This window comes from Bemisia tabaci, chromosome 2 (assembly GCF_918797505.1).
Source record: "Bemisia tabaci chromosome 2, PGI_BMITA_v3".
Lineage (NCBI taxonomy): Eukaryota > Metazoa > Arthropoda > Insecta > Hemiptera > Aleyrodidae > Bemisia > Bemisia tabaci.
The window spans coordinates 47301439-47326647 of record NC_092794.1 but is presented as its reverse complement, the minus strand read 5'-3'; the positions used below and the strand labels follow the sequence as shown (position 1 = coordinate 47326647).

The window sequence follows — 25209 nt, the reverse complement described above, 5'->3', positions numbered from 1 at the left end:
ATCAATTTGTGGTGGCATCATCGTCATAGACTGATGTTTTTTTATTCTTCTCTCTTAAAAAAAGGCATAGCTCTAAGATCTCCATGATAATGTTTCAAAACTTAACTCCTAAGGAACAAATTTCACGTGGCATTAAATTTATTCTGAATTGAGAGGAAATACAAACCGGCATTCCCATGACGACAAATCGAAGGTGAAGACCCAACTGATGCAGCAATTCCGAGAGAGGGACAGGTGTGGAGTTGGTGATATGACTCAACTGGGCCACCATGGCTAGTACACTATTTTCTCCGACCAAGACTGTCCGCAAACATTCCGGTAAAATAATTGACTCAACATTGACGAGGAGCTCTTGGAGAATTCGGAAAATTTTATGAGCCCAGTGAAGGCATTTCAAGGTTGACTGAAAATCAGCTTCGGTGGAGCTTTCAGACTTTGGTGGCGGGAAGTAAGATATCAATTTGACTGCTGAGCTTGCAGTCCAGCACAAATCATCAAGGAACCAGTCTCCGTCACGAGAAGTTAAATCCAAGAGACAGTCCCCAGCACCTAAAATAAAACAAAATATTAAATAATTCCTTGAGGCAATATTTGTACGAATAAGTGGTCAAACTTCACAGCATACATCCTCGAATCTATCTTGAACTATAGAAGACCTTAATTTGAACTGTGACCAGCAGGGACACTTTAAACCATTAGGAGGCGACCTGCATTGGAATATCCGCTTTGAACAAAGCCTTTCAAAACAAAGAAACTACTTGGAAAAGGAGATCGCACTCTTTGCCTCAGTATTGTTTTTTTACTGAGTTGTTATTTCAAGGATTTTTTCCATTTTCTGGAGATCTCAAATTTTACATTTAAATTCAAATTTCATCCAAATTCAAACAGTCCAATATCTAATCAACTGCGAATACTTCGGTCGACTTTTTGAGGGAACTTTCGTTAGGTCTGTTGGTAAAAATTATCTGATGACTCCTTCTACTAGGTCATCAATTATAGAATCATTTGATGAGACAGAGTAAGTAACAAAGTGTTTGTTTGACATTCTTTTGTAGTCTCACAAAAAATGTAGGATGGCAAACAATCACAAATTTTACATAAGAGACTTTTTCGTTCAACATCATCATCCTCATCATCGTCATCGGATGTTTGATAGACAGAACTTAACTAACAGCTTCACACATTTTTTCTTACTCATGCGTTTTCAACTCTTTCAGACTTCCCAAAAAACTAACTTCCGGAGCAGAACTTACTTGCAGCTGCAGCTTCCATCATTAGAAATCGTTTGTTCAAATTACAGAGTGTGGTAATTATGACACACTCCAGGGCAAGTGGACACCTATCTCTTGCTTTTAAGATGCCTTTATCAGCTTCAGTCAAAACAAGTTCCACATCTGCCGCTGGAAAACTCTTGGAACGCTCATATGTTTTGGTCAGGCGTGCTTGCGCATCATGAAGCGTATTCTGGAGGCCTATTGAATACGCAAGAGCTTGTTGAGAGATCAGGGTGTTGGTGTCTGGTGAATTGAAAAGGGTTTTGAATTCCAAATTCACCTCTGCAATTCTGAAAATAAAAAGGAGGAAACTTACTAGGAGTGACTGATTGATAAGCTCAACTCAGAAACACAAAAAATTAATAGAGTTTGAATTTTTCTTTGTTTGGGATTAAATATGCTTGTTTCTTTATGACTAAAATGATGTCATGCTTTGGAGATCAATCAAGAATAATTTACAGTGTAAATTTTATCTAAAAAGAAACAAGTATTACTCATTAATAAATGGGGATTAGAGATGGTGCATTATCAAACACAAGATGTGAACATTTTTCTAATTTTGATTTGTTTGAAATTTGGGAAGACTTACATTTGTGGAGACATATGTTGAAGAATGGCTGAGGCCCAACGACGGTAGCAGGTTGCTCGATGGTGATCTAGTCTGGCAGTTGGATGGAGTCTTATTATCGTGCTATAACGGTGTAAGAGCTCTAAACAAGATGAAGTCAGTTTTGTCTGCTCACAACGCACTTCACATACGTCACTTTCCAGCTGCAGACACTGAAAATGCATCAAAGTGTGTAATAAATAGGATTCCATTTCTTCTCTGAAAATGTATACGTCTCATTTTTCCAGGTTTTACAGATTGTGTTTAAGTCATTTAGACTTATTAGCAAGGTCCCCTTGGAAGGGTGGGGGGGGGTTTGAGTGATTTGCAGTCAAGATCTGAGACATCTTGCGCAAATCTACTTGGGAACTTCAGTATGAAGATGCGATGGGTATCCAATTTTTTTTCTGTGGCTGGTGTCAACTGACAGAAAAATAAATTTAGGAAGAAAAAAGGATTTGGGTGACACACAAATAAAAATAAGTTTTAAATTTGGTTGCTTCTTGCTCATTATTTTAAAGTAGGCAGCATTATTTTTTTTTTTGGGAAGATTATGGTGTCAACAGAACTCAGAATTGTTTGTTGGCGCCATGCTCATTGATACCATACTACTTGATCAGGAGAGCTCTGGAATGATGAGATTCCTCAAGGTCAATTCCTGATTTGATTCTAAGGTCCCCAACTTTGTCTAACCTAAAATAGCAAAGGAAAAAGTCTGGTACAGGTGATTTTGGCCATCCTAAATGTGATTACCTGCGAGAGCAGAGCAGCTTGACCGGAAGTCTGAAGAAATTCACTGACCAGGTCAAAAATCTGATCATCATTTACTTTCGTGCGGGCGTTAACCTCTGTCAACCATTGAGACAACTGTGGACCACTGATGCAGCTAAGAGCAGCCTAAAATCAAACCAACAAAGTATTTCAGGAGACATGATTCATGAGGGATTCGACTCAATTATGAAGTTCCAATTTTTTTTTACTAGAAATTGAATATTCTCGATCAAATTTGAAGTATAAAAAAGAGATAAACTAATAAAAATGATAGGATAAATAACGAACAAATATGATAAATGAAAGAGGACAATAGTTATTGTAAAACCTTCATTATTCTATCACCTTAATTCTTGAGCTGACCAGTTCATATTTTGCTTGTGGAAATCAAACACAAGAACTTTTATTTTCTCTTTTGACTATTCATCCTACGATCTTTTTCAAGGGCAAAAAAGAATATACAATACTTACAGAGTACTGCGCCAGGTGGCGATCACAGTCAATGACTTTCTCATTCAATAAAGTCCTCACTTTCTCCATAGCTGATGTAGCTGCCTGGTGCGAAGAATACCGTGCAGGAAGTGAGAAGAGAGAGTGTTGAGGACAGGCCTCAGCCTCCTTCACTAGGGCAAGCTGCTCGTGCTGTTCAGCTAACCGCTCTTCTCCTTTTTCTAGCTTTCTTGTCTCTTCCAACCACTCTTCAATACAAGCTTGCAGATTCTTTAACTCTTGCATGAGTTTATCCCTAGAAAAACGTTTCATTGATATGGTTTAAATTTACAATGAGCAGTGAAAGTCTCACCAAAACAGTTTGAGAAAAAGAACGACCCACACAAGAACTATGTGGGTAGTAAACTAAGGAAAAGGTTTATGATGGCAAAAGATATTGGAGTTATTTCTCACTGCTCAAACCAGATAAGGAGAAAAACCAAGGTAAACAATACTTTCTCTACCCTCGGGTAGCGAGAAAGTGAAAAGGTTCGGAGTGTATAGGGCTAACAGTAGCAAGATCAAAGCAGTGGAAAGAGACTCTTCTATCGCTCATCACCTGGGAGTGTTTTCACGGAATGCTGCATTATACTAGTGCAGCATACATAAAATTCTATTCTTCAGTAATATATAATGAGCCAAGACTTTTTTGATTTTTTATTGTGACCCTTTTCACTATGAGCAAAGAAAATTGAAGCTTTTTCCATTCTTAAGAATGGATCAATATTAATCCATACTTGAAGAAAAAGAACAAAAATTTCTCCGTGAGAGATAGTTGGATGGACTCTACTCATCTTGGGGCAGTCATCAAAAAAATTCCCTCACCCTCATTAATTCCCTCCTCTCTCCCCCCTCCGATTTGATGCCTGATCTTCTGTTCGGATGTTTTCATAAACCTGTATCTTTTCTCATGTATTGGTCCCATACAAACAGTGGGGCACATATTTGTAACAAGCCTTGGGTCAATTTGGGCCCGCCTTGGGCATTTGAGGGTCAAATGGTCCTTTTAGCAGCTATAAAATATGAGAAGTTGGAATTAGAGCTCTATAAGTCTTCTGATTCTTTCTCCTATTTTTTACATAACGATAGCGCATTACTGCATTTGGAGGATTGTTTTACTTTCCCACATAATATGTCGGCATACCTGCTAGCCTGGCATTCGAATCTCATTTCAGCAACTCGAACAGTGAGCATAGAACAAGTCACCTCTCGTTCCAGTTGCTGTCTCTTCTGCTGCATTTCTAGGTTTAATGTTTTCCCACCACCATAGACAGCACCTGAAAACAAATTTTAGAGGTTAAGAGATGGTAACAAAAAAGTCTTCTGAGACTATTCAAATAAAATGGACAAATTTTAAAGGGCACATCTGAATGGATGAATTAACAACAGATTTTATGAGGGATATTTTGATTTCAACTAAATCAATTTTAAATCTTTCAGTGACTAAAATTGACTGTTAAATGCGATACAATTATGATGGATGAGGAAGAATGGGACAGTGTTCATATTGACAGAAAAATAGCATTAAAAAACAAGGGGCTTGTTCAGAGGAAGTCTACAGTTGGCAGATTTTTTTACATCACTTTGAAAAAAGAATTCTTCCAACTGCTGACGGGCAGAAATAACCTTTGTTTGCTAAATCCAGTTGGTTAGTTATGGCAAAGCCATCTAATAAAGCACTGGACAAGGTGCAAACTAAAAAACTTTGTAACTTTGTTAAACTTTATAACTTGTAATTTGTTTTTCAAGATTTTATTTAGAGAATAAATCACGAGACAGGAAGTTCGAAAATTAATTCCTGAAGAATATTATTAGTAATTAAGTAATTCATGTCAGTCAGCGACATCAAGGACTAAAGTTGGAAATTGATCTGATTGCGACATTGTAAATTTCTGCTCAAGTGTAACTTTTTCATAAAAAGAAAACTGACCAATAATTTTTTTGAAATTTGTTGTGAATACTCTTCAAATTTCAATTATTCATGGAGGATTACAAGGAGATATTTTAGTTGGTTTTCTCTTTGAAAAATAGAACGTTGTCACAGATTTTGAAACCTTGCAATGAGGATACGCATTCTTCAATTTTAGCCATTGATATATATTATTTATTACGAGAAAGGTGCAGGAACGGAGGAAAAGAACAGGAAGGAGAGGCATTAATAGGTCAAGAAAGCAGCAAATTGACATCAGCAGAAAATGGGTAAACAATATAAAAATCAGGGTGGTATGATGGTGGTGCACTATTTAGCATGCGGTGGTGACATTTGGTTATACAGCCAGCCAGTAGATAGCGCTATTAGCACTATGGAAACTACCAAACTACGGCTTTTGTAAGAAAATGTGACTCGATCTAAAAGCTGAGTGAAAACTCACCTGTAAATCCAGTTTCATTGCCAAGGGTCCAATCAATCAATGGATCATAAACAAATGCTTCTAACAAGGTCAAGAGAGTTTCCCGACCTTTTTTCATGACTCGCAAGACGTGCTCACAAGATAACCTAAATATTCCCTGTGAAATAAAAAATGGACCAATTAGATAAAGAGAGTAACAAAATTAGAGACATTGGGTTAAGACATATACTGGAAAACTACTCAAAATATATTCTAATTTTTTTCAATACGAGGACTTAAAAAAAAAAAAAAAAAAAAAAAAGTGTGACCCATTGACAATGGATGCATTTTTCATCAAAATAATTGAGTAATAATTTATGCTATTAAGGGATTGGTGTTAAGGATTAAGATATTTTCCCCTGATTTTTTGAATCGGTGAAAATGTATTTATGGTTCTTTAGCCCAGGTTTACAATCGTACAGCAAAAATTATTTCTAAATAAATTTCATTTCTCCATCATAAGAATTTTTTGTCATACGTTGAATTAAAAGCTGGCAGAAACACAACTTCGCTGCTTAGTAAACAAACTTAAATAATTAAGTTTTGCCAGATTTTAAGATTTAGGATTTATTACGATAGTATGTACTTACATCAACTCCAGTTGCTCCGAGGGCAGTCCTTAAATTTGGCGTTAGTCTGAATGGAACTTTCTCTGGGACTCTGAGCGTTTTTCCTTTCTCGAAGCAAACATTATAATCGATATGCACAACTTCCCCTGTGACCAAATCAACCAGAACATTATCTAAATGGCGATCACCAAGGCCTAGAATATATCCAATAATTGACATGACCGCTAATGAGCGTGAATAAGTTTTTGTTGTTTTCCACCAGCTTCCAGCATCCAGGCTCATGCACCATAGCTCCTTGAACAGCAAATAGTTGGGCGTCTCGGCCATGAGCTCTGTCAACACCTGTTTTAATACGGGCAGTGGCCAGTCTTTACGATTATCCATGTTTGTGATACCTTTTTCTTCCAAGAGTGGTGTGAGTTTGGCATAAAACAACTCAGCTGGCCTAACGACATTACTCTGTTTTGAGGCTGCTTCTCGTTGCTGCCACCGTTTATACAAAGCAAAAAGAGGTGTGACGTTATCCACCCAACTGATTAGACCACTACGAGGTCCAAGAGGAATGACTGAATAATGTCGCGCTCTGTAATTTGAGCCTGACAACATAGTGTTTGAAATACTTAGGAACTGCATGATTCTTTCATCAAGGTGCAGGTCTTCAAGTCCTTTGAATAAGTATGTGTATGGTTTCCCATCTGAGCCTCGGAAGACAAGCTTCTTAGGTTTTGTTTTGGTAGGTAGAATTGCCACTTGATCTTTGATACCGGCAATTGTTACAACTCGGCCCACCCCTGGCATTGCTATTTGAGTATTCTGAAGTTCATATAGACATGGGCTGATCTCACTCATTTTCAACATCATGGCTGTGCGCTTTGTTGCTCGCTGCTGAAGGCTGGCTTGCAACTGTTTCAATGATAGCCAGGCTTCTTGAGGTTTTCGTGGATTTTCTGGATTACGCAATTTTTCCAAAGTTTGATTAATGCATGCCGAATATTTTTCTTGGAACCAGGTTTCGTGAGGCGTTTCTGGTGCAACAGAAATGATAGTGTGGAGCTGCTCTAAAATGAAGAGAAGAGGTCGAGTGATAATCCTGTATTTCTCGCTAACTAGATAGTCTTTCTCTTGATCGGTTAGTTGAGGGTTGGAGTCAACACGTTTGATTTCAGCCTCAAGTTGAGCCACTCGCCTTGACATTTCACTGTGATGCTGCTGGAGGGTACCTAGCCACAGTTCATCCCATAAAAGTGTGATACGTCGCAACTCTTTCACCAATAATTGAACTTGAGCTATAGCTTCAGGTGCCTGTTTAGCCAGAGTGTCAACCATTGCTAAGAAACAGCTTTCAAGATCCGACTCCGTTTGATTTTCTTCACCACTGGCATTAGCATCTTCGTCGTCTTCTTCTTCATCTTCTAGAATTTCCAAATCATCATACTGTTCTTTACGCGGCAGACAGGTGTTGAATAATTTGACAGATGAAATATGTTTGTTTGTGCAAGCTCCAACCACAGCTGGAAATGTTATAAGGTGTGGCGAATCAACAGCTAGTCTGCAAAGAAGTTCTGAAACACAGCGGCGTACATATGGCTCAGGGTGATTTAGTCTTGAAAACAGCTGCGGGATAATGTTCTTCCACGGAGAAGTTGGAGTGCAGTTCAAGCCAACTTCAAGAACATTCTGAAGCTCTAGAGCATGTTTAACGATAAGCCGAAGTAATCGCAGAGTAGCTGTAATGATCCCGGAACCAGTTTTATCATCATCTTCCTTTTCCGGATGTGGAGCATCACAAAGTTCTAGATACTTAAAATAGGCGTTAGCTGACAGTTCATAGTAGCTGTAGACTCTTACGTGAGACTTGCGCCAGATTTCAACAAGAATTTTTAGTTGTTCTTTTGAGAAAGGAACAATATTTTGTAGCTGCCATTCGATCATTTCTGTTGTGTGGATGTCTTCCACATCTATTTCTTCATCATTGGTCAAAGTGGTAACAGTTAAAATGTTCAGAATTTTCTCTCTGTCACTATCTGAGGGAACCATTTGATTGACTAATGCCTTGTCCTCAGCATTAAGAACATTATCCTGCTGATCAAGTACTCTTCTGCCCCATCTGTAGCTCCAGCCAGCAAACTGGTGCCAAGCTTTTCGGAGAGACGGACAGTGAAGGGCCGACAGGCGCATAAGACGCCCTGCCATAACTTCACTTTCTGGAATGATGGTTTTATTTTCTGACAAATTGCACTTGATAAGATCCGCTATGGCTGATCCTGAGACGTTTTCAAGCTTTGCGATGGAGTCTTCGCTCAACTGGAGTAATTCACTAATTACGTCAGAGCTCTTTTTTGATAAGTCATTGTTGACACAAATCCACTTTGAAAGAGTGAGGAGCGTTCGAGAGAAGCCCTCTTTGATCGAACTGTCTGCACTTGCTTTGCTTTGAGCTATTGACGCAGCTGTTTTAGAGTAAACTTCCAGGGCAGTCTCTTTTGTTCCATGACAATATGCCAGCTTAGACAACTCAGTCATTGCTTTGAGTTTTGGTAGAGACCAATTGCTTTCTGATTCAGCTGTCAATTTTAAAAATTCATTTGCAACTTGCTCAAGGTTTGATGACTCAAGTTTTTTATCCATCTTCAGGCTAGGGCTGATATTTGTCTCAAAAACATGATCTAGTTGATTAATTAGTTGTCTTTTGGCGAGCATGAAATTTCCTTCTTTCCGTGCTTTTCGGCATATTTCTTGTCGCAAATTCGATACGTACGTGTCTGTAATCTTTGAATTTTCGGCCCCCTCAATTTTTACCAAAACTTGAGTCCACCAAAGAATTTCACTCAATAGACTAGAGGGTACATCTTTATCTCCCAATTGAAGGAGATGGCTTACAAAGGCAGAGCTGGATTTTTCCTTCAACGCTGATGCAGCACGGAACAAAATGGCTGCTTCTTCGGCAATCTCGGACAAGGAACTGCGGAGCCCTTCTGAGACCAGCTCCTGTGTAACTTGTAACTGTTTGTGAATCATATCATCCACATTTGATTCAAGTTTTCCAACAGCCAAATTAACACCGATTGTCATTAAAGTCATTTTTGCAGCCTTCATTTTTTGGAAGCAGATCCAGCTATTACTAGAAAGATTTATTTTCTCATCAGGCCATGACAATAGATCATTGGCTGCTTCGAGCTCACCGCTGGCATACAAATCCATTATTTTGACATCATTTGATGCAAGAATCTGATGTCTCATTGTCAGTGCAGCATCATTGTCCGTATTCCAATACGTCTTCTCTACTTCCATCCACTTATCCAACTCACTCCAGTCATGCAATGCCACATAACATTCTGTCAACTGATCAGCGACAAACTTTTTCACTGGTAGAACATGAGCATGAGATTTTCCCTCACTAGTTTCTTCCACACTCTCTAATATTTGCAACTTCTTATAACTTTCGATTGAGGCTTCATACTTGGAAGCAGCTTGTGAGGTGAGTGACTCCAAGAATGGCAGCTGCACGCCGGCAACATCCCTACACCAGACGAAGAGCCCTTGAATTGCATCTGGCTCCTTTAGCCTGCTGAATGCCCACGCAACATGCAGTGCAGCATTTTGAAACTCAGTTGTCTGAGAATTTCCTGCGTCCAAGAGGTCTTGAAGGTGACAAAAGCCGTGTCTGATTGTGGCTGCAGCGATGCCTGCATGTAAAGAGACACCCATTAAGGCCATTCGGTTGCGTGTCAACCATTCCTCACAAGTGTTCTTGTTTGTGTCAAAAAAGTTGCGAACCAGTTTATGAGGGCTAAGCATTGCCGATGCAGTTCCTTGAGCAGCATTGTAGACACCTTTTTCGAGGTGTTCGAGGAATTCTATTAAGAGTCTGGCACGACGAAGGTCCCCTTCGGATTGTTTGCTGGAAGAGATAGTTTCTCGAGCTAGGCCCTTGATAGCACCTGAAAAAAAAGAGAAAATAAGAAGGGCGAAGTGTGAAATTGTACATTGTTAGCTACAAAGAACTGAGTAATATTTTGAAAAAAGACTATTCCTGAAAAAAAAAAAAATTAATCGCAAGAAATCATACAACAGAAAATTGTAATACCTTCTATGGCCATTAAAGTGTCGAGAGGTCTGCCTAGTGGAGTTTTAAGCCGGTTAGAGATGCAAACTTGTGCTGATGACCAGACAACCCAGCGTAACAGAGCAGAGCTGTTGTTCATAACTAAATTGTAGTAATCGGGTTTTGCATCAGCATTGGGATCATAACAGGTTGAGAACATGTCCGTGAGCCACATTTCATCCGTATCATAAGTGGTCTGCTTTTGACCATGTAACAGATATGCCATGAATGTTTTAAAATGGTGACTGGTTAGTTCACCATTTTTTCCTTGCAGTTCAGTATTGGTGCCCCGTAGTTCTCCACTTGTACCACGCAATTCACCATTGGTACCACGCATGAATTGCATTCTCTGGATGCTTAAAACTCTCCAATAGGAAGAGTTGTGGTTCTGAAAATAAGAAAGAGTAAACACTATAGAAAATAAAATAGGAGGGTACAATATTTTAAAGAAAAATTCTTGTGACTTGTACCATGGTTGTTTTGTAGCTGTTTTGTACTAATTTGATAACAAGTAAATAAGAAAAGAATCATTCATTCATCAGGAGCCAGCGGTACTGAGGAAGCATATTTTTACAGCTATCGGCCACCAGGTTTATGGAATCATGGCAGCTTCTCAGGAGGCGTATGCTAGGAGTTTACAAGTCCAGCTCAACACAAAATATGTTAATGCAATATTTTTCCTGGACATTGGCAAAGGTTGAAGTTGAATACAAAAATGTTGATAAGCCGGCAAAATCACTCAGGCTCAGTTGATTAAACGTTTACTATATATGTATCAGCTTATTTATTGGGTTTATGATGGATCAGCTTACCTGCGCCATTGATTTCAAATGAAGTAGAGCCAGATTCCAGGGAATTTTTAACAGGAGGTTGGAATATTGTTCACAGACCACTTTGTCAGATGAATTGATATGAAGGACACATAGCTCAAGAGTCTTCAATAAAATGGGTAGAGGCCAACATTGAGTGTTCGGAGGAAGGAACAGCAACTCCAGACTGACGGAAATACAGCACAACAGAGAGCTCCTGTTGGAGTTTGTACCTTCTTTGATGAGCGCTTTAACCAAGGTTAACATTTCTGATGTAGAGGATAATACATTGAGGTACATTCTTGCGACGGACAGCAATTCTGAGCACCAATTGAGGACAAGGAGTTTACACTCAAACTGTAAATCCTGGAAAATGAATAAAGAGAGAATGACTCTTTAGATTATTCAGCATACTAAGCTATGGCAACATGACATCTTTCCTCAAAGCTGTTAAATTTTGCAAGGATCAATATCTTTCTGGCCTACGGTAGAGGACAGTGAGTGTCAAAAGGTCGAAAGTTTTTTTTTAGGAGGTAGGGGGGAAGCGGCTTACTTGGCTTTATTGGGTTCTTCTTATGGTGCATTGACAACATCTGAAGTAGATTTGAACTTGGTTTGTCAATTATGAATCTTACTGTAAGACTTCATAGAACTGTTTAAAATAATTACTTTCTGAAGTTTGTGGTTCATTTCCAAAGAGTGTAAATTTGACAAAAATTAAGTTGTAAAAACATTAGCTCAGGAGTAATTCTATGTTTAAGCTTTACCACAAGTTGAAAGCAAGTGCTGAGTACCCAAGACAGCGGTTTTTGACAGATAAAATATTTTTTTTGGATGTGAGGCAAGATTTCTATCAGTTTCTCTTTCCATGAGATTGTTTGGTGGTTTTTAGCTCTTCCATTTTTGAAGAATGGAGTATTTTTAGATCTCACAAATATTCCTGGATTTTTTTGGAACGATAATTACCCATTGAAGACAAGCTCAAAGTTGCGGATTTTGTGTATTTCTTCAAGGGCACATCATTGAGAAGACTAGGATGGCGTCTGGAAATATTCCCTTCACCATAGCAGTATTTTGATCGTGCAACATTGTGCCAAGATCCATGGTCTATACAGCCCTTAAATGAACTCACCGAAACAACATATTTTCCTAGGACAGTGAGGATAATGGAAAGATGTCCAGTTGTAGGTGAAATGGTGCTGATGCCATCACAAGCTGCACTAGAGAGTCCAAGCATTTCTGACACGTTTAAACGCCCTTGTGCTATGAGGAGACCGCTGCTTGTGACAAAATGACTATATTTGGAACAGTGAGAGTACAAGAGGTAGATGTGAGCATACTGAACTGACGGAGGTACATGTTCAGATGCTGCGAACAGTTTGATAGCCATCAGTTCCAAAATACTTGGCTGTAGCATCCACAAACCAATCAACGATGTTCCTTCATTTGCTAGAATTCAAAACAGAAACAAATTTCTTGTACTGTACACACAATGTAAAACATATTTTATAGAGCCTTGTTATAATATAATGTTTTCAAAAAGTATATATAATTCACTAGTGACAAAAAAGCATGGATGGCTCGATTGTAGTTTTACTGCTTGATAGCAATTTGTTTATAGAACGACTTAGGAATAAAGATGATTTCAGTCTGTTCCCTAAAAGTCGTTACATGGAAGTTATTTAATTTTTTAATGAAAACTTTCCGATAGAATATACATATATATCTGAGAAAAGATGGAAGTATACCTAAGTGACAAAGTCCTTTCAGGTGAAATAAGATGACGATTTCAGCATCCTTCTTGGAATACAACTTAGGCTCTTTGGACTCCGAAGAGGTTTCATTGGAAGCGGTAAGGATTTCGTAGGCTAGTTTAAGATCTTGGATCACATAACTGTTGAAATCAAGTAAACAAAACAATAAAATAAGACAAGACATGTGACAAAACAAAATCATACAGCTTTGAAGGTAACAGGAAATTTTTGAAAGACAGCAAGTTTTTCGTGGTTTTATCTTAAACATAAATGTGATCCTGGAATGCAAACTCCTTTTTGAGCAAAAAAGAGCATTGTTATACTTCAAATTAAAATGGTAAAAGTTAATACAGCAACAAAAATTATTCTTGGAATATAGAACAAGCAAGAAGCTGTAATACATAAGTATTTCAGCAGTACTTCGTAATCAGTGTAGTTCTCAATGATGATTGAAAATTTATTGTGCCTTAAGGTAAATTAATTCATTTTATTTCATGATGAGAAACATGTAGTAGTGCTTGCAAATTATAAGAAATAAATAATTTTCATTAGAGTTGGGCTGAAATGGCTTTTTTGCATCACCGGATACGGATACAGATATTGGTTTTTTTTTGTATCAGCCGGAGCCGGGCAGCAGATAATTCGCCGAGGCATCCAGCTGAAACCGGGTAGTGCTTTTTTGCGCAAGAAAAATCTTCTGATTTCGCGGTTGGGACAAGAGGCACACTCTGTATTAGACCATCGAGACTGTCATCCACGATGTATGTGCCTTCATACTGGCAACCTCTTTATTTCCAAAGACATGCGATAATGGGCCTGCTGTAACAAATACTAATAAAAGATGATTACTTACCTGTACACTCCCTGAAGTAATGGAATATTCTTTAAATTAAGAAGGCTCTGGAAGACAGTGGTTATACCGTTGTGAACACGGGTAGACTCAGAGAACCGAAACTTCAAAATTACAGACTTCGGCCCGAGAAGTTTGTCTACTAAGTCCAAAGATAAGTTGGCTCCTACCTCTTTGATGATCTGAAAATGAAGTTTGTATAGTTTATATTCACCTAAATTACACTGTCAATATGAATAATCAACAATAATAAGCAATGCAAATACATGACAACGCAGCGCATACAGAGATTAACTCAATTTCATAAACCTCGGCGGAGGAAATGGAGGCAGTGATCTAAGATCAAGACCGAAACAATGTTTTCGATTTGATCAGTTGAAAGAAATAAAAATGATGTTGTGCTGAGCCCCACTCGCTAGTTCACACATGACGCAAGCATTCGAAAGTCAGGTCTGAACTCATAGCACTGCTTTACTCCACATTGTTTACACTTCACCTCCCACAACAAAGCATGGGCTGCAAGAAAAGGGTAAGCTTAGCATACCCCCAGTTACAGCCCTTATTGCTAATGGATATCAATGGTGAGTCTCCCAAACCACGTACCTCGGTTTGCAACAGTGCAGACTTCTTGTTATACACTATTTTTTAAAGGAAAAAATACTCAACATTAATTTTTAAAAACATCGCTCATTTTTTTCTCTGTATGAAGAAAATACTGTGAAAATTCCAAGGGATGATATTGATTCGATCTCCATTAAAAAAAAAAAAAAAAAAAAAAGCTGGAGAGATTTTTAAACTTGGCAAACAAGATACATGGTTTGGAAGTTTTACTGTCAATATGTGGCATGATATAATGTATTGATATGATGTTGAGCCCCAACTAAGACTTGACTTGGAAATCAATTTTTCTTGGTATTCCTAGTCTTAGAACATTTAAAAATTTACGATCAACATTCAATATAAGAAATGAAAAAAATTGGTGCAGAAGCAGTGTTGGTTAAAATTAGTGAAATGAGTATGTGCTCTTACTTTGGCGATAAGTTGTAACATTGAGGCTAATGTAAGAGCTCTGAAGGATTTCGAATGTTCCAGTTCATAATCAATTAGCTGGTGTAACATTTCATGGGCGGCACAAGTTTTGGATTGCATCACAGATAGTAATAGCCAAACACTTTCATTAACTGAAAAAATGAGAGAGTAATGATGAACACAGAGATAAAGATAGGAGCAATTAGATGAATTGAGCACAGATAAAATAAACATCAATATTATATTAATGGCCAAAGTAGGACACCACGTATCTCCAAAATTCCTACTTTTCAGGTGAGCCAAAAAACCGTCTTTCCTTTCTACAGGATGATCCAGAAGTCTTGCACCACCCCTGTGACTCTTAAAGTTCTTGCCCCTTTTCACGGTGGTCCCTTTATAATTTTGGGGGTTGTGGTAATTGCCAAGAGGTGTTTCCTTTGACCTAGGAGCAATCACAAAATTTTAAGTTACTGTTTCAATCTGCTCAAAAATTACTACGCCGCATTTCGGTGAACAAGGTCCAAAACCAGCTATGACATGGTTTAAAAAGATTCTTCAAGAAAATTATTCACCTCCTTCAAAACTTTAGACGATACACTGAGAAATATTAAGGAAAAATCAACAGATTTGAGACACATGTTTCACCTTATTTTTGGGCCACATTCCATTCAAAGATATGGTTAACTTCCTCTAAGTCAAACTTTTTTGAGGTCCCGTCAAATATATCATAAGAACAAAAAGCCTTCTTAGTGGAATTTCTCTTTGAGTAGAGCTAACAATCTGGTCCCAATGCAGTTTGACTTAGAGGAAGTTAACTGTACATGTTATCTGCAGTAGCAGCACAGTGAAAAGTCGATGGGTTTTCCCTGACTTTTTGAAATTCTCTGACATTTCCCAGTTTTCCTTGACTGTGGCAACTCTGAAAGTACTCTAGATCACTGTAATACCGAAACACTTGTGAATTGAGAGCATTATTTTACCACTTCAACAAGAAATTTTTTTAACGATAATTTAAAGAAAAATTATGAAACTTCCATAGACACATTTGTGAAAGAGACAAAATGCAAGTGTATGAAGAAATATATCGCTATGCTCAAATCAAAGGCTAGATATGTCTATAAGTGCGAATGTATTAACTATGAAATGACTTGATAGCTCTGATTTCCACAGTGAGCACAATTGTTCGAAACCCTGAAATCTTGATAATCCATACCTGTGATTATTAATTCCTGGTCTTCTGTGTGCTGGAGGGCCTCTAAAACGTTTGACAAAATCTTCGATAAGGAGTCACTCAGGAATGTCCATGAGACATGCTGATATACTGATGGGTTCAAGTGTTGGCCCAAAGCTTTGACCATTGTGTTAAATACTCTGTAAAAAAAAAGACAGAGAAATGGTTATTGTAGCTGTTATTAACAAGGTGGTGAAATGGTGCTGGGTCCACAACATTTCGTGGGGAAAACAAGGCCAAAAAGTTCCAGAGATTTCACTTAGAGTCAATAATTTTTGAGCTCTAATGAGTGCCAGTACAAGACGGATGAACAGACTGTAATGGAAAAATTGCAGGGTCAGCCCCTCGGAAGTATTTAAGGTATACAAAAAAAAATTCTCATATCTAGAGGTAGAATAAGAGAATGAGAAATGTTCCTATTAAATATGAAGTCTATTTTGAAGTCAAGAGGGGTAGACACTCGTTTCTTTTGCAATTCACAATGCAAACTGAACAAATTTTGCATGAAATTTCAATGTTGCAATTTGTTCTCTTTCACTTGCTGTATACGTAAGTTAAATGAGTTGAAAATTACAGCAACGATTTAGTGATAGAGAAAATTATCTTAAGTTATAAAAATTCTTACTTAAGAAACAGGGTCAGTTTAGAGACTGCTTCCTGAGCAGACTGAAGGGTCTCTCTTGAATCTTTCTCGTTTTCTTTGCAGTTCGCAATAGATGCAAGATCTTCTGTGTAACACTGCATATCGTCTAAGAATTGCGACATTACAGACAAAGTAAAACCCATGTCAGCAATCCACAATCTAGCCAATCTCTGAAGTGCATCTGAGACAAACCATATTACACGTCCTGGCTGCGTTATGTCAATATGCCAACCAACTAAAATATCTAGCAAATCCTGGGGAAAAAAAGAAAACAAACTAAAATAACTCTTCACTGAGGTACAAAACTTATGCAGCAAATTACGAGGAATGTTAGAAACAATCAACATTTTTTACTGACTGTGAAATGAACAGCTGGACAAGGTGCAAATTCAAGCATTAAGGATAATATGTATTTTCTTGTCAAAACTTTACGTAGAACATGATTCCTAAAACAAATAGTATTGGAAGTAGCTCCTAACCAAGATATTGACGTTTTTCCATGCAAAAATTCAAACTTTCTGTTCATGGAAAAATAATAATAAATAATGATAACATAATTAATAATAATTTCATACCGCAAAGACTGTCATGGAAAACGCACTTCGCGTTTTTCAAACGTCCTCCTCACATCCTCAATCTTGTTGCTTCGGCTCAACTATTGCACATTGTTTAAACTTTGAATAACACAGGGCAGGGAGGGAACACAGCTTGATTAGGAGGCCTGCCCAAACCATTGTAGTGTGCGATATGATTCAAGTTGATTCCTGATTTTCTTGTGAGCGGGAAATTTAACATTTTTCTAACCAATACTAAATAAAAGCATTAAAACCTTGGTTTGGAGCCAATATCAGTTATTTGCATTGCGCGAATTGTGTTCTACGTGAAATTTTAAAGAGGAAACATACAACAGAATGCTTAAATTCGTGCCTTGTCTGATGGTTCATTCTGAATTAAGCCATCATACAGCAGGTCATGACATCATTCTTTTATTTAAATTCTTTCTATACAATTAATTCACTTTCAGGGGTGTGTTCCAATTTTGATCATTTCATTCACTTTTGTTAAGATCTATTAATGAATACCCACACAACTTTGGTAAAAAAAAAAAAAAAAAAAAAAAAAAAAAAAAAAAAAAAAAAACCACAAAAAACACAAAAAATCCTTGAGAATCTGTGACTTTTCACATGTGTCCATAAAATATGGGTGGTAGTAGAGGAGTACCTGCAAGACACCTGAAAATTGCGAACACATATGAGTACCCGCAAAATTGTCAAAAATTACAAATGACTTCATGGAATTAAAACAATTCTGCAAAGAATCATAATAATACCCAAGCATGTGCAAAATTTTAAGTGTTTCCTGGAAATCACAAGCAGCCCTTCAGACCCGCGAGTGCCCACTAAAATTGCAAAAACCGCAAGTAAAAGTTTAAACCAAATTTTTAACATGTAACCAGACAGCCAGTTCAAACCGTCAGAAGGTTAGCACAGCCTTACATAGCTTACCCTGAGGTATTTTTGAGATGACTCTGTGTAGTAGTCAAGCAAAGTTAACACAACTTCCGTTGTTGGAATCAAAAGGTCTGCCTGATCAATGACTTCTAACTCCTTTTGTAGATTTAACATCAATAACTGGAGATTGAAAAAAAAAACAAAAACAAAAAAACTTCAGTAAACAAAACAAAAAGTATAACAAATAAAGTAAACACCTGCTAATAAACAATCCAACACATTACACTGTAGAGAAGGCCGAATGTATTTTTCTGATAATCAAAAAACCTCTGGGGCCTAAATATTGTTAATAGATACCAATACAGTAAAGGAAAAAATCTTAGGTTCACAAAAATTGCAGCGATTTTTCTTGCCCATACAAAGGTTATTTCCACAAAATTTTGAGCAAAAATATTGGTTAGTTTCCTAGCAAAAAATTAAAATAGGATATGATATTTTGATACACTGCGATGTAAATCATTGGTGAAACTCCCGAATAACATAGAGTCTCCATCACTTCAAATTTGAGAAAATAATTTAAAAAAGGCGCAGCTTTGAAAAATTAGTTTTTATCATTTTTAAAATTCATATTGAGTCCACTTTGGAGATAGTTTTCCTTTACTTTGGAGATAGTTTTCCTTCAATTTTGTAGAAATATGTTTACGTTTAAAGTTTGAGTTAAAATATTGTAATTTCTCTTAAATTTATTTATTAAGTAAAACAAAGTATTAGTAACGAGAACTTTATACGCTGAGTTACACCCAAAAGTAAAAACTTGTGCAGATGAATCAATGAATGTGCAAACTTTCTATGGACAAAAGGGAATAAGAGTTCGATCATGAAAAGTTATTCAGATACTCAAAGGATTTGTAACTTACCGATGCAAAATCTTTCAATCTTGGTTTAGCCACATCATAATTCAACACCTAGAAAGTAGAAAAAATTATTTATTTTTTTATTTATTGAGTAATCAAACACTTGTGGACACAAATCAAGGAAACCTTGATACAGTCACAGTCATTTCTAGTGGTTTCCCAGACATAATGATGAAAATATTTCACATTAGCTAACCGGATTTACTCAACTAAAAACAACTGTGGGTAGAAAATGTGTATTCACAATACGTTTGAATCTAGGAGATTGTCTGAAAGATTAGGAATAGTCCGAGAGCCAGACGACTTTGAGTGACAAACTCGGGATACATGTTTTGACCCCCTAAATCGATAGCCTTGCATGCACTGAAACGGAAAATTTTTGTCTGCCGCCCTCTAGCCTGTGCCATCACCCTCATCTAGGCCCTCAAAGTGGTCCAAAAAACACCATCTGGTGACAAACTCCTGACGCTCGGCAGACAAGTTTATTATTAAAGATCATACCCAGGGTGACTAGAAAAACTTTGTCTGCCACCCTCTAGCCTGTGCCATCACCCTCATCTAGGCCCTCAAAGTGGTCCAAAAAACACCATCTGGTGACAAACTCCTGACGCTTGGCAGACAAGTTTATTATTAAAGATCATACCCAGGGTGACTAGAAAAACTTTGTCTGCCACCCTCTAGCCTGTGCCATCACCCTCATCTAGGCCCTCAAAGTGGTCCAAAAAACACCGTCTGGTGACAAACTCCTGACGCTTAGTGCGGTTGCAGATGTACTCCTGTGTGCAGCTTGTGTAATGAAGTTTGAATGATACATCATTCTCTTCGTTTTTTCGTGTAGAATCCGATTTTCGATGTTGTCAAGTCCAAAAATGATGTTGGTGCCCCCAATTCAAGATGGCGTCCAAAATGGCCGCCCCGGGGGTCAAAATTCCAAAATTTGAGAATATTGTCGAGATTGGTATCCATTTATATGTAATTTTGGTCGTAGAATTCATATCTGGTGTCAAAAAATCGTTTCAACCCCTTAGGGACCGTCAAATCCAAGATGGCGGCCAAAATTTCAACTTTAATGATAATTACCCAAGATGCACCTTTCACTGTCGAATGACGTGTCTTCATTCATGTTAATTAGGTCAGAAAACCTACAAGGGAGGTCTACAATGCCACTGCACCCTATGGAGGGCCAGGGTTCACCCCCTCCTACCCCCAATATGGCCGCCGCGGAGGGCATAAATAGTGACATTCTCTCAGAACGTCATAGTAGGTGTCGATTCCTATGTAACTTGAGGCGTAAATTCCAAATTTCAAGTCATAAATCGCAAATGTGAGACTTGCAATGGCTTATACCCTATATGGGGCCAGGGGTCCCCCTCAACCCCCTCTTCTTTCTAATATGGCTGCCATGGGGGGCATAAATAGTGAAATTCTCTCAGGACGTCATGTGAGGTGTCGATTCTTATGTAAGTAGAGGCTTAGATTCCGAATTCCAAGTTGAAAATCGCAAATTAGAGGTCTGGAATGCCATTTCACCCTACGCGGGGCCAGGAGCAGCCCCCTACCCTCTTCAAAACGGTCGCCGGGGGGGCATAGTTGCAGTGAAATTCTCTCAAAGCGGCATGTGAGGTGTCGATTCTAATGTAAATAGAGGCGTAGATTCCGAATTCCAAGTCGGAAATCGCAAATTAGAGGTCTGGAATGCCATTACCTCTACGGAGGGCCAGGAGCAACCCCGTACCCTCTCCAAAACGGCCGCTGGGAGGGGCATATATATTACATATGCGAAAATTTCAAATATGGTAGATACATTCTTGTCCCTGGTATTTTATTAGCATATAAATATGTTCTACTCCTATTTTTTTGGCCTTTATATGAAGAAAACACTTTTTCCGAAAAACAAACATTAAAAAATTAGCTGAAGTTCTTGTTTTTTGGTAATTTTTACCCTTGAATGATGTCAAACGCACGACTGTCTCCCGCATTGCGACCACAGACATTCCGACACTATATAGGGTTCCTAGCTTGCACTGTTACAACTCAAAGAGTAAACCGTTATTCGAGAACTTGCACATCATGATATACTGTAATACGTTTCTTCATTATAAATAAATAAATAGAGGACAATTATAATTCCTTCACAAGCGGATAAGAACGTTCGAAAAAGTTTACTCACGACCGTCACAGCTAGACTCTAGAGATAAATGCTCCTACCAAACTGTTTGTAAGTAGCGCAACCGGAATCCGGTCGGCGTCGGTGATGCCCAGGGATGCCCTGAAGTGGGACGAAGTATTTATCATTACCAGGTTGAAGTTTTTGGTGAATCGGAACAATATTAGTTGGCAAGTAATAATTCTGTTTACTTGGGAACTCACGACCGTCACGCTAGTTTTTTTATATTTGAAATGTTTTTCATTAAAATCATGCGTGCCATGTGTTAAAGGGCATATCCTTATACCAAGATAGAAACCAAGATACCAAGATAGAAATCCAAGATAGAGATCAGGTGCTCATATGTTCGTTTCCATAGATGGCGGCTCGTGCAGCATTTATGTTGCGAAACTCATGACTGTCACACGCTCATAACCGTCATAAATAGCTGGAGTTCGTACAGGAAAAACTGTATTAAAAAAAATATCCGCTAACATTGGGACCATATACGTTTTCAGATCCCAGAAATCGTCCAGAATTAAGAAAACACATAACTTCCAAGGGAAATTATGAACTTGATTTATCGACTTTTTTCACCCTGAAATGTCCGCTATTCCAATATTCGCCCACATAGGAACAGTGAAATTCTCTCAAAGCGGCATAGTAGGTGTCGATTTGTTTTTAATCTGAGGCGTGGATTTCGAATCACAAGTCAAAACATGTAAATATCCCATAGTGACGAAAAAACTTAAATATGGCAACCGCTTTGGCCTACATTTTGGACTATAAATGCTGCTTGGGTTCATTTTTGTCAAAAGAGCTGGAAATGAATTGGTGATTTTAATGGTAATTGACAAATTTCACGCGTGTTCTTTTTCTATGTACGCAAAGGACTCAGATGGGCGTCTGTTTTTTTCATTTTTAAAAAATTCCCACAAAAATATAATTTTTTTGCCGACGAAGTATGTATCTGCATTCAGAGATCCTATGTTATTGTTTATGAACGCACTCAGTTTAATTGCAATTAAAACAACTGGACATTTGAGTGCTTTTTGTAGCGCAGGGTTTCGTCTCCTAGTAGAAGCGACACTCTGCAACAAAACGCATGCTCCTGCTGGAAGAAAATCGATTACAAAAAAAACCATCTATTATCCAGTTATCTAATAATGAAAGAACCAGAAACCAATATGAATTCTCTGTGTACATTTGAAAAAGAACACCGGTGAAATATGTCAATCACCATTAAATTATCCGATTCATTTCCAGCTCTTTCGACATAACTGAACCCAACCCAAGATGCATTCTTTATTCCAAGATGAAGAATTCGGAATCTACGCCTCAACTTACATTAGAATCGACACCTCACATGCCGCTTTGAGAGAATTTCACTGCAACTATGCCCCCCCGGCGACCGTTTTGAAGAGGGTAGGGGGCTGCTCCTGGCCCCGCGTAGGGTGAAATGGCATTCCAGACCTCTAATTTGCGATTTTCAACTTGGAATTCGGAATCTAAGCCTCTACTTACATAAGAATCGACACCTCACATGACGTCCTGAGAGAATTTCACTATTTATGCCCCCCATGGCAGCCATATTAGAAAGAAGAGGGGGTTGAGGGGGACCCCTGGCCCCATGTAGGGTATAAGCCATTGCAAGTCTCACATTTGCGATTTATGACTTGAAATTTGGAATTTACGCCTCAAGTTACATAGGAATCGACACCTACTATGACGTTCTGAGAGAATGTCACTATTTATGCCCTCCGCGGCGGCCATATTGGGGGTAGGAGGGGGTGAACCCTGGCCCTCCATAGGGTGCAGTGGCATTGTAGACCTCCCTTGTAGGTTTTCTGACCTAATTAACATGAATGAAGACACGTCATTCGACAGTGAAAGGTGCATCTTGGGTAATTATCATTAAAGTTGAAATTTTGGCCGCCATCTTGGATTTGACGGTCCCTAAGGGGTTGAAACGATTTTTTGACACCAGATATGAATTCTACGACCAAAATTACATATAAATGGATACCAATCTCGACAATATTCTCAAATTTTGGAATTTTGACCCCCGGGGCGGCCATTTTGGACGCCATCTTGAATTGGGGGCACCAACATCATTTTTGGACTTGACAACATCGAAAATCGGATTCTACACGAAAAAACGAAGAGAATGATGTATCATTCAAACTTCATTACACAAGCTGCACACAGGAGTACATCTGCAACCGCACTAAGCGTCAGGAGTTTGTCACCAGATGGTGTTTTTTGGACCACTTTGAGGGCCTAGATGAGGGTGATGGCACAGGCTAGAGGGTGGCAGACAAAGTTTTTCTAGTCACCCTGGGTATGATCTTTAATAATAAACTTGTCTGCCGAGCGTCAGGAGTTTGTCACCAGATGGTGTTTTTTGGACCACTTTGAGGGCCTAGATGAGGGTTGAAGCTTGGTAACATTTAAGTCCAGATCCTGATCAAAAAACAAAGTATCAAGCATTCAATAGGGTTTAGATCTCAGGCTCCTGTTATCAAGAGAGCATAATTTCTAGCCCTTGGAATTAACCCTCCTTTGATTTGAAAGAAGCAGGGAAAAGACATTGGATAGCAAACATTCTTGAAGTGTTAAATTATAAAACAATGAGAGTAGAAACTTGATGTTGTTCGACGTAATTTAGTGCAATTAGGCATGTTTATGTAACAGCAAAGAGAACTTACCTCAGACAAAACTTTCATAAGAGAAATTTTAATGTCATTTGATGATTCTGATTTGTACTTAGCAAAAATCCAGTCCATGAAACTGAAAACACAAAAAAGTAATCAAAATAGCAGACAATTAGAATGAAAAGCCCAAGAAACATGTTGCTAATCAGAAAGCAACATTTGGTACAAAAATTAAAAAAAAATCTTTTGGTACAAAAAAAATAAATACACATTCGCTGAAATACATACATGCATATCTACACCTGCATGAATGCCTGATGTGACGATCTAATTAACTTAGAATGTAAACTAATCTAACCTAAACGTTGGTAATTTAACCCATTTTAGAGGAAATATCCATACCTGGTTTGTTGAACTACTTTGTTGATCCTCATGAGACTAATGTTGAATTTAATCAACAAATCAGGTATTGGCTTTGTCATATTGTATACATGTGTATATATAACAGAGAATGAAGAATATATGTATTTGTGATTTACAACTTGAGTCACATTGTCCCAGCTTCAGGTCCCATCATGAGGGAGCACGCAATAGTGTATTTCTTTCAGAAAAAACATTAATGAGACTGGCAGATTTTTCCATAACTACATACGCTAATTTTGCCGAAGGAGTTTCCCCAACTATCTTTTGATTCTGGCAAGCAGTTTGCGGACCAGTTAGGATTCCTTTGCCTTCTAAAACAATAAACTGATGAAAGTATTGTCTCTTTAGGCAAAATTCCATCTCTGATGGGTAGATTAGCATCACTCAACAGGTTAATGCATACACTTGGATGACATTAATGATGAGTGTTGTTATCACACAAGGTATAGCTTTTGTTTCAACAGAAGGTGAGTAGGCTCTAGGCATATTAGGTAATGCTAATAGATGACAACAGGAACTTGTAGGTAACTTACCTTTTAAAATCTTGATCTAATGCATGACCCAGACATCCAAGAGATTTTATGAGGAGAATTTTAGACTCTTTTCCTCTCATATTGTGCAGCATTCCTAGGATTGATTCACAAATTAGGTCTTGAGCTCGTCGGATGTAACGACTATTGTCTGGTAGTGTGAACGCTTCCTGAGACAAGAAAAAGCCGCTTAAATTAGAGAGTGATACGTCTTTATTGACAATACAAAGAGGAGAACGTTTATTTAAGTTATTACACTGAGTCAAAAAAAGAACATTCAAAATTAAGAGACGGAGTGTCCAAGTTTTAAATTTTTTTATTAGTCTAAATAAAAATATAAAATTTATATGCAGTTTGAGTTTTCCCAACTCTTTTCTTGCCGTCTTGGGCATTGATTAGCTATGCCCTGAGTCATAGGCCTTCAAAATACTTAATGAGAAAAAGTATTGCGAAAGTTTATTCCATTTGAATAACAAGTTGTCCACTTGTATATGACAATTCACCAATTGCCATTTGATAACGTAGTTAAACGTTAAGCCTACAGAAGTTTCAATCAAATCAGAAAATTGG

The 25209-nt window shown here is 38.0% G+C and overlaps 1 protein-coding gene across 1 annotated transcript in view; it reads right to left on the bottom strand.

Moving 5' to 3' along the window:
- The window catches only part of nonC (serine/threonine-protein kinase Smg1), a 39321-nt gene that overhangs the window by 11967 nt on the left and 2145 nt on the right, over positions 1–25209 (bottom strand). Inside the window, exons 3-22 of the mRNA XM_019040145.2 lie at positions 24643–24809; positions 23741–23822; positions 18890–18937; positions 18027–18152; positions 16504–16775; positions 15861–16018; positions 14648–14799; positions 13622–13800; positions 12763–12908; positions 12147–12463; positions 11018–11380; positions 10188–10593; positions 6122–10041; positions 5514–5649; positions 4286–4418; positions 3124–3397; positions 2635–2778; positions 1864–2054; positions 1254–1564; positions 167–549 (exon numbers count right to left, since the gene is read on the bottom strand). Of these exons, the coding sequence (XP_018895690.2) occupies positions 167–549; positions 1254–1564; positions 1864–2054; positions 2635–2778; positions 3124–3397; positions 4286–4418; positions 5514–5649; positions 6122–10041; positions 10188–10593; positions 11018–11380; positions 12147–12463; positions 12763–12908; positions 13622–13800; positions 14648–14799; positions 15861–16018; positions 16504–16775; positions 18027–18152; positions 18890–18937; positions 23741–23822; positions 24643–24809 (7908 nt within the window). The remainder of the gene's footprint in view (positions 1–166; positions 550–1253; positions 1565–1863; positions 2055–2634; positions 2779–3123; positions 3398–4285; positions 4419–5513; positions 5650–6121; positions 10042–10187; positions 10594–11017; positions 11381–12146; positions 12464–12762; positions 12909–13621; positions 13801–14647; positions 14800–15860; positions 16019–16503; positions 16776–18026; positions 18153–18889; positions 18938–23740; positions 23823–24642; positions 24810–25209) is intronic.